Raw genomic sequence first — 13,318 nt, forward strand, 5'->3', positions numbered from 1 at the left:
ATTGCCTTAACAAATGTGTAATGTCTAAGTCTCAAATACCAGCCTCACAGTCACTAGGGATTAGGCTGAACAGTATCCTGACTCAGGTAACCAAACTACCCACAGGGGTTTTTTTTGACTGATGCTGGAAATTACAATTCAGTTACAACCATGCCAAGAATTTTTGGGTGGTCTGGCATAAGGCCCTATTTCTCTGATGCTGAGCTGTAAGTACTTTCCTTTGGTTTTCCTCCCTTCCTGCCATCCTCTGGCTTTTATGAGTTGATAAATAGTGAACTTCTATTTATTGCTCTTCCCATGGTCCAATCAATTTTTATTTCAGCTTGTAACCTGTGCAGCTTGGATGGGAATTTTGCAGTCAGCTTTAAGCTCCACAAATTAGGAGGTTTATAAAGGCAGTGCTGTCACAGACACAAAACTCGGTCCTGTTGCTCATGGAATAAACCGCAACTTCCATCATCTTGACTGGGAGTAGGCATTGAGGTCTTGGGCCTGCAAAGTGCCGATCATCCCCAGGGGCTCGAGCTGTGTGCGGCACAAGGATTTTGTAAAACAGTACAGAGAAAGGGCAATGAAAAGAACTAGGATACCCTTTGTGTAATTATGACTCCTTTTTCACCAAAAGTAGTAGTATTTAAGGGACCTAGCTTAAAAACAAATATGGGAAATGTTTTGGTCAGCAAACAGAATGACCAACACTTAACTGAAATGACTTTAGAATGTGTTGAATACATGTGCCTTTCATTTGAAGAGTCTCCAGGTCCAGGCAAGATGCTATTGTGAAGTCTAGCTGCTTAGCCCTCTGTATTGTTTATATTTTGACAGATCTCTTTAGATACTATGTTGCTTTCTTGCTAAGTAGCCTGGCATCCTTGTATGCCGCTTTTTGAGAGAGGAAATATTGTCTGTAATGTTATTTGCTTAGGTTTTCATCACAAAGAGTCATGTAAAACAGAAAAAACTTTAACAACACTTGACCTGTGAGCATTATTGGTCTTTAAAAAGTTCAGTTGGGCTGTGATGTTCGTGACTAATGAAAGCTTTGAGCCTTTTTGGTGTCTTTTCCCGTAGTACAGGAATTTATACATATACACTCTAAATATATATACACTCTAAAGATTGTTCTGACAACACACTTGAACATTAAATCACCATAATCATAACTTACATATAATACTTACCAAATAGTTTCGGAGTGTGTCCATAATAACCCTGTTTCTACAGTACCCAGCATTTTCATGAATGAATTGGAAGTAATTGCAAAATCATTGCCAGTAAAATTTGTGGATGACAAAGACTGAGACAATAATAAACATTTATGAGGACAGGTAAATAATACAGAATAACTGGAATTGCTTGGTAAATTAGACCTATTAAAATAAAATCCACCACCACTGCAAAGGTAGAACACATGTTCCACATCTGAAATGGGGATCTACAGCTATGATTTATTTCACCAAATCTCAGACAGCTGCAGTGTAAATGTTGGCATCTGAGATAGTTACTCTAGAGTTTCTTTATGGATACAATGGAGAAAAATGGACACACTTTGACTGTTATTCATCAGACATATTTTAGAAGCCTGCCTTAGGATAATACAAATTACACCCTGAGAGTGCCTTTTTCTCTGTCAACTAGAAGAGTAGCCCAAATGTCTACATTTGGTCAGATGAATCTCAGCATGGGTATCTGAACAGAAATGGAAAACGTTGTGTTCTCCTCTGGCAAAGGCGGCTAATGTGACCCTTGAATCTATAAGCAGGGGAGTCAGTAGGAGGAGGGATGTCAATTTGCTTCACTATAAAACATTTATGAGATTGCTTCTGTAACATACAATATACAGATGCAGTGATCTTTGAAAAGGCTGTTTAACAATGTGAGTGTCTAAAAAAATCACAGAAATTAATAGCTGAAGTGGGATTGCAGTGAATAAGAGTGCGCTATGAGTTTGACAGAAGTGCAATTATTATTTTTGGTGTGCGGAATTGTGAGCCTGACAGATATTGGACTTGTAGTGGGAGAGGTTGAGAACTGTTGGTCTGTTTGCTCCTCTCTTACCCTATACTTTGAGACTTAATTAAATCTAAGATGTTATTGGGATAAACTTATCTTAGTTCCATTTAATTTTATTAAACTGACTTCTTAACATGGACTTGCTGGTATTCATTTTCTCTTTATTAAAAGCATCTCATTTTAGTAAATTTCCCACAGTTGTTTTTGATGCTTCTTTTTAAATTTCCAAGTAAATATTGTAGTGTTGTAACTAAGTTGGATAAAGTTAAGGGAAGGTTATTCATATTACCACATGAAGGTGCTTGGTTTTTTGCACTAATTGTACGCAGAGTCTGGGGAAACCTTCATCTTGATTTGAATGCCTAAGTAGAGCACTTAAACATGAATAGTGTGAACAACTTAAATTTTCCAATACCTATACAATTTAGAGTACTACTAGCTTGTGCAGTTCTTGTGCACTTCCAGACACCAGAGTCAGTAATCCATGAAGAGCTGATATCGATCATGTGAGGTAGTACAGCCTGCCTAATACTGAACAATGCGCTGCACAGCTGCAATATGGCCTCCAACTGCAATGTGTCTTATTTTACTTTCAGAATTAAAAAATAGAAAGTACAAATTCAATCTGTTCAGAAGTCGAGTTCATCCCCTCCCAATAGCCTCACAGGGAACACAACATTGTTTTTGTCTGCAGGCAGAGTAGCTTTGGAATTGCCGTGTGTCCCATCCACCCTCTTCAGAGCCATATGACAGAAAACACAAGGTCTTCTCTTCCGACAACTCAGCTTCTGGTGGGGACAACCTTATGCGAGTTGGAAAGGATAGTTGAACTGGCGTTCAGGGAGCTGGATTATTTTTCATGGGGCAGGGCAAGGGAGCTTTTGAAACTTCAGAAATCACATGTAAATCTTGACTCATGACAGGGCTCTGTGCACTGATCATTTCACATACTCGTTCTTGACAAAGTACAGTCATGAGAGTGAAGGTGAGTGAAGTCCTCGACTGAAGCTGCAGGCTTCTATAAGCCACAGCCCTCATAATAGGAGATGAGGGGTCTTTGATTCTGAGTTTAAACTTCATCCAGTATACAAATATAAATGGAGCCCAGGTTCCAGTTTGGAGTTGAACTCTGGTACCACAGTTTGCTTCACAATAGCCTGTGCTTCCCAGTGAGTATACATTTTTCTTCAGCTATACAGTCCTCTGTCACAAACTACTGTCCCATCACAAAACTGTGGCTTCAAAGTTGAGCACAAATTATCTACATGAGAAAGACTGAAAATGTTTTATAAGAGATGACCTCAGATATTGTGGGAAACTGCTCAAGTGTGCTTTCTCTTACTGTGCCTGTAGCTGCAGGCACCTGTGATCGCCCGGCAGGCCCTCATACCCTGTTTGTTCTGAAGCACTCAAGTCACAAATTCAGTTTAGCCACAGTATAGCAGCTTCCGTATCACATTTTCTCACCGACATTTTTCTTCATCTTACTGAAAGTGAAGCTTCAGAAGATCTGCAATATCTTCCACTTGTTTAATGCTTTCCTTTTACCGCCAAGTATAAACCAACGAGTTACTGGGTTTACTAGAAATAATACGTTCAGTAGTTGCTGCACTTTTAAATAGAATCAGAGAGAGAAAATTGTTATTTATGCTTTCAGAGCATAATGTATCAGAGACCTGTTTTTAAATGTCGTGCCCTAATTTAAATGTGTCTGAGCTCTTCTGACACCTTCTTCGAACAAAACCTAAGAAAACCTCTTTTGATTTGAGTCCATCAAGTTGGTCAGAATTGTTCTGTCAGATGCACCTCTGTAGTTGCCACTTAAATTTTTAGAAATTAAGCAAATCATAAGCCATGGTCAGCAGTTTATATGAAATGTTCAGATATTTGAGGTATCCATAGCTTTTAAAATGTTATAATACTACAGTCCAGAAAACTTCCTTTTTAAAGATATTTTTAAAGCTTCCACAAAAATAGAACAAGAACAGAATTATATGCTGCTGTGTCACAGGATTATCGTTATATAGTCATAGATTTTGTGTCCAGAAGGAGCTATTATGATTATTTAATGTGATTTTTCTGTCTTGCAAAAATATCATACACAATAATATTTCATATTAAACCCCTAATTTCTGTTTGAACTATGGTTTATAGGCTTCTCCCATTGTAAAACTGACATTTGCTGGTGCTTACATTACACTCTTTTATTCCATTTGTGTATTTAGAAGAAAAGATACTGGTTCTGGAAAACTTTAGACCTTGTTTTTTAGTCCTCTCAGGGCAGCCTGGCACTCCAATACCCCCTGCAAAGCTTTGCTCATTTCTGACTGCCTGTGTGGGACTGGATACCTGAACACTGGAAATAGGCAGGTAATGAAGATGCTCTTGGACCTACTTCTTGTAGGAGGAAGGCTGGGAAGGAGAAAAAGAGGTGTAGGGGTTACTTATTGCTGGGTGTTTCCTGTCCCCACTTCTCCCTTCTGTGGAGGGAGGCGGGGAGTGCTTCACAGTTTTTCTCCATGCCAAATCTCTGGCTTGTTTCTCAACCTCCATCTATGAGAAGGAGAAGGATGAACTTTGTAAGGAGGACTGAAAATCCATGTCCTATTTCTATCCTGTAGCCTAAGTATGAAAGGAGTACTAGCCCTTAATCAACCTTTTCAGTGTTCAGAGGTGCAGTGCATTACAGATGAGCAATGTTGGGGCTGTGGGAGTGCATTTGGGCAGAGGGGGCAATGATGCTGACTGGTTGGCATGTGCTTGTTTTGGTAGGAGAGATATCTTCTCTCACAGGACATGCTGTCCGTGTGGGAATTTTTTAACATTGAGGATTTTAAATGTTGGGATAGCAAAGAACAGTGACTGCTAACACTGCATGTAAAAGCAGTGGTGCTTGCACTGAATAGGTAGGGAGCATTTTTAGGAAGTATAAGAAACAGAAGAGTAGTCAGGGAAAGAGGAGTGGTATAAAGCAACAGGAAGGAAAGAGAAACATGTATCTGTACTTCGAAGATTACACTGCTTTCTAAGGAGAGTTCAGTTAAGGATAGGATGTGTTCAGGACACTAGAATAGCAGAAGAGGTAGGGAGAGAACTAATTCTTACAACAATGTGGGAGCAAAGGACTCGGAGGGAATGGAGCAGGTGAACATTTTCAAATGCTTATTTCTGTGGTGGCTGATGTCTGTAATTGTTTCAGGAGACAGTGCTTTTATAATAAATCTTTCTATCACTTAAAGCCAGAACCACAGAACATTTTACATTTGGTCATTATGCAAACAGATTATAATCCTCATCAGATACCCTCTGGTTTTCTTATTTCTCTCTCTTTTGTTAGAGCTTTGTTACAAGTGGTTATAGCTTCATTTTTACAAGTGTCACTAATGGAACCTAAACTGTGGAAAACTGTAATAGCTAAAGCAAGTATTGACATTTAGTGGTGTATTGTATGCCACAGACTATTTTTATGAGCATTTACAGGATGCGCTGGGCAGAGCTGATCATGTCCATACTCAGTCTCCTGAAACATAGATTGCAATGAGTATCTACAAATTTAAAAGTCTGGAGAATAAATGGATACAAAAACTGGAAGTACTCTGAAAAAAAAAAAAACAAACCAACAAAAAAACCAGCTAACGTTCTGATCTACAAGCTATAGAAATTATGATGTTCAAGCAAATATTTTAAAAAATTAATCTTGTTCTTGAATCCTTTATACAGTGAAATTATTGTGAAATTTAGGGGAGGAAACATGGTTCTTTATGGTAGGAAAATTTTGCTTTACAGAATATTTTGCATTTGCCCATTTTGAAGAACCAAATAGATTTCAAGGGTAGAATGTTGTCTGGTTGAATTATGTAGGTGAGCATTCATGTTTTATTATTAACTAAATTCAAGAAGATGTGAAGGTACACAGTGTCCTTCTTTTGAGAGGTGTCAGGTGTGAAGAGTTTGACTTATAGTTTGTTTTACTAGAACAACTGAATGTAACCGAAAATTGTTCCACCCAAAGGATTAGAAGCACAGGTCTAAGCAGTCAGGGATAGGTAGTCCAAGGGATAGGTAGTCCATGGAGATTTCCAGAAAGCTGCATTGTTAAGTGATGAATCCCCAGGTGTATTTTGTCAAGAAAGCTGTAGCAGCGCTTGCCATGGTATTGGAAGAATGGAGAGATGGAATTGAAGTGTGCATGTTGCATCTTAACTCACCTTTTAATGAACAAGTTTCCCCTGCACATGATTGGAGTAAGTGGAAAGCAGGTGCTGGAACCATTTCCATCTGGAATAATTGCTCAAAATGGGTCACAAGATCAATTTTGTCTTTCCTTGTGCCCTAGATCGTGGGTTCAGCTAGCACATCCAGTGATGCTTTTGCCTCCAATGGATTGTACCTGTGTTATAAGAGTAGTACAAGGTTGTGTTCTTGCCATGGAAAAGCATGTGTTGCAGCTGTCTTTTCTGCTCTCCCCATGAGCCTTCAACACTTCTACTCTCAGTTTTCTCCAGTGTGCCTCTATGTGTGAAAGCTGAATTGTAAAGCATGCCAGTATCAGCCATCATAAGGTTGTCATGCATTTTTGTGACTAGATTATCTAGTCTAATTATTTTTTAGACCAAGACACAAATATTTTGTTGTTCTGAAGAGCAAACTCTTATGTTTAGTGTCAATGTTAGAAGTAAGGAAAATAATTAGGCACAAGTCGCTAACTCATCCTTCTTTTTCAAAAGCCTCTTCCTTTTCTTTAGCTAGGGTTCTCTTTTTCTACAGATGAAAAAAGCCTGTCTTCCTTTATTGTTGGCAGCTCTGCACACCTGGAGGTTTGACTGGGAACATGTTCTGAAAAGAGATGCTTTGAATGGGTGTTACTCTGTGGAAAGCTAAATCTCCCATAGCTGTCACTGCCATGCTCTTACATTAAATTAAACAGTTCAGCATAACTATTAATCACTTCAATTATTTCCATAATTCCAGCTCCAAGGCAGCTTTGTATTTTTAGCTGGCTTAGTCATATCACGTGGCCATGACTTTCAAGGCATTGTCCAAGGGAGAGAAACAACTTGGAAAAATCTTATTAGGCTGGAAGGCAGAAGTATTCTCAGTGACAAGCCCTCCTGGTCGTTCTGCAGCCCTTGCTTGGCTGCCTGTTTGGAAGCAGCTTCTGTGCCTTGGACTAGCGTGTTTAGGAAAGGACAGGACTTCTTTGATGTATGGAAATCTGATGAAGAATGGTAGAGGTGTAGAAGGCCCAGCTAGCCAGGTCTTTGCTTGTTCTTATGTCAGCCAGTCCCCCAAATGCCTCATCTTGAGAACACAGAAAACATCTCATTGAAACCTGTGACTTAAATCCTTGCCAGAGCTGGGCATCCTGCCCAGCTCCCTCCATCCTAAAGTCTCTTACAAAAGGGATAAAGACCATGAATCCAGAGAGGGCTGGGAGATTATTGGTCCAACAGACACTCCCTGTTCTCTACCTGGATATGAAGCCAGTGTTGACTTAACCCTATGCACTAGTGTAAAGGTTAGAGGAAACCTCAGCTTTGCACTGCTTTGTGTTGTTAATGAAATGCTAGAAGACAATGGAAAGCAACTCAAAAGACTGTACAAGAAAGAGAAAGATTAATCCTGTGTCAATGAACACTTTAACCTGATTCATCCATTAGTCCCACTGTGTGCAAAGTGAGCCTTAATGATGCGTCAGTCATTGGCCTGTAACTTGGTGTATAGTTGTTGGGGTTTTTTCTTTCACTTATAAATCTGTCCCAATTCCCATGTTTCTGAGGTTTTAGTTGTAAGGCTTACAGCATGTTACAGAAATACTGAGAATTATACTTGGGCCAGTGGGAGAAGATAGCTTAATTTTTTTTCTTTTTTGGTAGCTCCTTAAACCTAAAATTTCACAGACATCATTATTAGTATCTTACAGGCCAGATTTATTTTTTAGATCAATCAGTGAGCAGCGATTGATCTACAAAGTTGTTTTAGAGACAGATTGTTACAAGTTAACAGGCTGAGTTCAGAAATTGATGTAGTCCCATAAAAACTAGTAGAGGCTACATTGAAGCTAACAGATTCAGTGTAAGTCTATCGCAAAGCTGTAAGAGGGCAGGGTATGTACATTAACTGTGCTGATAAAATTTCTACAGTATGAGTTTGTTTCTCCTAACATTCACCTTATGCCTTCTGGTGGCAAATTCAGCTATGCACAAAATTATTTCCAGGTGATCTTTTTGATCAGAGAACTGATCGTAGGGAAAGTACGTGTGCAAAATGCAGTGGGATCAGGCTGCCCTCCGTGTGAGGCCCTACAGAATGGTGGGGCAGCTGAGACCAATCTTGATTTAATCTTGATTTAATCATACCAGGAATAGAGAGAAATCTGCTGTTTCATGGAGCAGATGGAAAGACAAAACTGCAAATTAAATGTGAAAGTGAGTGCTGATTCTCACTGTAAATGTTTTCTATTCTGAATTTATGGTAAGTAAGGAGCAGTGGAATAAGACAATTATGCAGTTCTAGACAGATACAGATTACAGGCTTTTTAATTGAGGTACTCCTGTGATGCCCAGTGAGCATCTGTTGGTTACAAAGTGCTTGGTTAGATTTTCACACACCTTCTCTGTTCATCACCATGCCCCCAGCCCTGCTGAAGGCTGATTTTTTTAGAACTGTATTTAAAATATTCCTGCAAGAATTTACACTTACAAAACTCTTTTGCAAGTAGCAGGGCCTTTTATGAGGAGAGAGAGAGATAATGAACTGCAGTGTCTTAAAGGCCAGATTTTTAAAGGTATTTAAGTGCTTATAGCAATGGAAATTGAATATCTAGATGCTTTTAGAAATCCCTCAAGATGCTTAACTGTGTCTGTAGATGCTTTAATAAATTTGTTCCAAGTGGTTTGCCTAAGGTGCAGTTAGTCACTGCTAGAGAGTTGAAAAGGGAAACTTTCTCTCACTGCTGCAGCCATTAATCATTTTTGCCTTCTTTATGACAAAGCGATGGGAAAATATAGCTGTTTATAGAATCCAATGGAATAGGGAAGAAATAGCAATGAGTTATAAAAGAAAACCAAAGTTCAGCTTTTTCTGAGTAGTAGATTTCTCCTGTAAGTGCATGCTTATAACTGTAATGGATGAAGGTAGCCTCTCACTGTTTGTAAAGTCTGTATAATCACCATATGGTTAATCAAAATTATTTGTTAAATCCTTTCTAAAGTGTGATTGAGGATCTGTAAAGTATTAGGTAGCAGATCTTTGAGAGAATTTTATCTGCTCAGTGCATTTTGATAGTAAAAATCACATGCTATTGTTTCTCTTTTCTAGTTGATCATAGTTCTTGTTGCAAACCTAATATCTCATCTGAGTATCTAATTTTTCCAAGTTTGCGTTCATTTGTCTTGATATCATCTCATTTACTTAGAAACACAGGGTGAGTATGAATGCCAGGTGAAATGATTTTTTGTGTATTTACAAAAAATAGTGATACAATCCCCACAAGTAGCTTTTATCAGTGTAATCTTTTTACCCTGTTTTTCATAATTACTGCATATTCTCAGTTTACTGCTTTTCTCATCAAATGCTTTGTTTCTGTTAACCAGGATGCTGAGAAATTGGCCGGTGAAGAGCACGCCTGGAAAGAAGTCAAAGATGCTGTAAATGAAGTGAGATATCCAAAATCAAAAGAAGGTATCCTTTCTGTGACAGGCTACAGTCTGTCATTCAGTTGTGAAAACAATCCAGAGAGCCCCTTAGTACGCAATTCATCTTTTGAGATTTATTTCCTAAAGGTTTACATTTTTATGTTGTTTTAAAATGTATTCTTAATTCATTTGATGTTTAAACCATGTAATAGTCTTAATTGTAGTAATAATAATAGAGTCTCTAATTACTTGGACTGGAACTGCTGGACTTGGACTATCATGGCAGGGACAGTAGGTACATAAGATGTGAAGGGATATTTTGGCTCAGGTTTAGGCTTCTGCCATCACAGCACACCACTTCATATAAATCCACTTCTAAACGAAATAAAGCTTAATCTGAAACGTTGTTAAATTCTTTGTCCCATTACTCCCATTGTGAACATTTCCAGGTTCTCATTCTTTGCACAGCAATGACAATAATAAGGACATAATCACAGTCAGGTTCACTGCAAATATTATCGAATCATTATAATAAGTTATAATAATATATAATAATAATTGATAATTAAGCAAATTGAATGAGATGATCTTGCACTAATAAAGAGAACTGGAGCCTAATGGCCATCATGTAGATATTCAATCCAATTAAAAAAATTAGTGAACAGCAACAACCAAGAAAAGATGAGCAGAAGAGAGGTGGAGATTTTTACTAGAAGACTCTGAGTATATTGGTGCCCCTCTCATCTTAGTCTATTCAGTGGAATTTCACTGACTGTGAATTTGGCCTATTGTAGCAAAATGCCTTACCATTTTCAGAAACATGGGCTTTCTCTGGAGCTAGAGAGAATTAAATCTTCCAATACTCCTTTTCAGCAGCATAAAAACCAAGTTTGTATATTGATATTCCAGGCTGGAAGCAAGTGATCACAATTTTTGTTGTAAAAAAAAAAAAAAACAAACTGAGTTTTTTTCTTTCTAATCCAGAGAGATTCGTTTGTTAGCAAAAGGGAAACACTCACCTCATCTAACTTTAATTTTCATATAGTTTCTAGTCTTTCTTAAGTTCCTCTGTAATCACTGGATTGAGACAGACAATACTGAAATAGATCTTCAGGCATTCAGTTATATTTCAGGACCCATGTTTTAACCTGAAAGTTAAATTATAGATATGCAACATGCAGTTGCAATCATTTTTATACCAAAAGTATGGAGCCAGAATACTGGTCCTATTTAATGTTCCTATATTGTCGTGGTTTAACCCCAGCCAGCAACTATGCACCACACAGCCGCTCGCTCACCCCCCGCCCCCCGTGGGGTAGGGGAGAAAATTGGTAGGGTGAAAGTCAGAAAAACTCGTGGGTTGAGATAATAACAGTTTAATAATTGAAGTAAAATGAAATAGAATGGTAGTAATAATAATAATATAATACAATAATAATAATGTAAAGCAAGTGATATACGACACAATTTCTCACCACCCACCGACGATGTCCAGCCCGTTCCTGAACAGCAATCGCCCCCTTTTTTTCCGGCCAGCTCTCCTCAGTTTATATACTGAGCATGATGTCATATGGTATGGAATAGCCCTTTGGCCAGTCTGGGTCAGCTGTCCTAGCTATGCTCCCTCCCAGCTTCTTATGCACCTGGCAGAGCACAAGAAGCTAAAAAGTCCTTGACTAGTGTAAACTCTACTCAGCAAGAACCAAAACATCAGTGTCTTATCAACATTATTCTCATCCTAAATCCAAAACACAGCACTCTACCAGCTACTAAGAAGAAAACTAACTCTATCCCAGCTGAAACCAGGACATATATTTAATTGCAGGAGAAATTGCACCTAATGAATTTTGCTAGGGTCTTTAATTAAGATTACTGGTTTAACTGATACTTAAAAATGAATCAAACACATTGTAGTAAAAGGTCTCAGGACTGGTTGAAAAAAGATGTCCTTGTCTGTTCAGCTTCTGTTCTCAGACATGGGCTATTTGAAATGTGTCGTCTTTCTTTCCATTGTACCACAATACCAGTGCTAATTGGCAGGCAGTGGTGAGTGCAGTACCTGAAGAGGGGGCTTGATGTTTGTCCACTTGCCAAGAACGAATAGAAAACCTTCCTTGCTGACTAAGGCACATAGTCATTAGTTTCTGCAAATGTAATTTTTTTTAGCAAATTAAACCAACAGTTCTGCAGTTGAGAACGCTGGTGACTTCCAAAACCTGACTATAACTGGTACAGTGTTGTAATGCTAAATCTGCACTTAGAGAACTTGAAATAGTATGTGTGAGTGAACTGCCTCAGATCCAAAGTCCAGTTTAAGCATACAAATTGAGATGCTAAAGCCTAGTGCAAGGGGATTATCGTGGAGAAAAGGATTCCTCTGCATCTCTGGCCACACAACAGTAGTAGAGCTGCTTGAGGGCTGCTCCTCTAGTCTTGGGCAGATACAGGACAGCTAGTTTCTCTTTTGTCCTGTTGCAGCTTATAGTGGGTTTTCTAGTTTGCAATTTATGTACCTGAAAATTTGGTCCTAATAGGTTTTGCAATATAGCACATCTGCTATTAGATGCTAGTGAGTGAACAAAGCAGTATAATGAGAAGTAAAAGCAGACAGGCTAATACTATGCATCAGCTAAAATGGTAATCTTTCAAGAATGTCAGTGCTTTGTGCTTTCTACAAAATTGTATCAAGTGGAAATAATATCCCTCATTCTCCTGTTTGTCTGTCCTTAATCAGTTGTAAAGAATACATGGATGTTTGCCAGAGATATAAAGGTTAAGGTGCAATTTTATAATAACACATTCCTTCCCTTATATGGTTCTTTCAATCCAAGGGCATGAGAGCAATTCACAAATAATTAGTTTAGCCTTGTAACAACCATGCTATAAATCCTGGCCCAGCCACATAGTGGTCACATTCTTAAATTTAAGTATGTAAATATTCCCATGTTCAGGAAGGACTAATTACTTCATGACAGGGTTACCATTGTACACTTAAATCCATTGCTGGATTGGGGTGAATAGTATTTTCAGTAATGTCGTGAAGATAACTGCTGAACTTCCTTGAATTGATTGTATGGAAAGGACTGTGATACAATGTTATTACTTCTCTTACTATAAGTCTAATTTTTTTTTTTAATTATTTGATTTGTTCTTACTGGTGTGTATGGTACCTTTTTGGTGTTTAGACTGCTTGCATTCTGGGACTCCCATAAAGTCCTAGATGACAGTACTCATTTAAAACCTGGCAATATTGGTATTCAGCTTAGGTGTGGTCAGAGAGAGAAGAATCTGGTCCACAGAGAAGTCAAACCAGTGTAGAATGTAATGAAAGTAAGTGATTTGTGGTAAGGAGTATCCAACTAAAGTGAATGCAAGCCCTAGCTTACTTTTCCTCTCTTCCAAACACACGAAAAATCTTCTTGTAGCATTGGAGGCAAAAGTCTTCTTTACTGCCAAAATCCTTAATCCTGAACTACAGTCAGACATCAGAACTCGATGCTTTTCTTTCTCATGCATGAAACACACAGCTGTACATAAAAAAAAAAATGTTCTTTATAACTGTTTCAAGGAGAAATAAAATTAATTAATTGCAAGACAAGGCTCTAATTTCATGAGAATTCTAAACCAAATCTTGGGCAGCTTAAAAATATGTGTCATTTTTTAATATA

At 38.2% G+C, this 13,318-nt stretch overlaps 1 protein-coding gene across 1 annotated transcript in view; it reads left to right on the forward strand.

The window, feature by feature from the left end:
• Positions 1 to 13,318, forward strand: part of SMYD3 (SET and MYND domain containing 3) — a gene marked incomplete at both ends in the record, with an annotated part of 424,343 nt that overhangs the window by 361,824 nt on the left and 49,201 nt on the right. Inside the window, one exon of the mRNA XM_082307309.1 lies at positions 9,609 to 9,696. Coding sequence (XP_082163435.1) covers positions 9,609 to 9,696 — 88 coding nt within the window. The remainder of the gene's footprint in view (positions 1 to 9,608; positions 9,697 to 13,318) is intronic.

Source organism: Platalea leucorodia (genome assembly GCF_965183815.1).
Source record: "Platalea leucorodia genome assembly, chromosome: 3".
Classification (NCBI taxonomy): Eukaryota; Metazoa; Chordata; class Aves; order Pelecaniformes; family Threskiornithidae; genus Platalea; species Platalea leucorodia.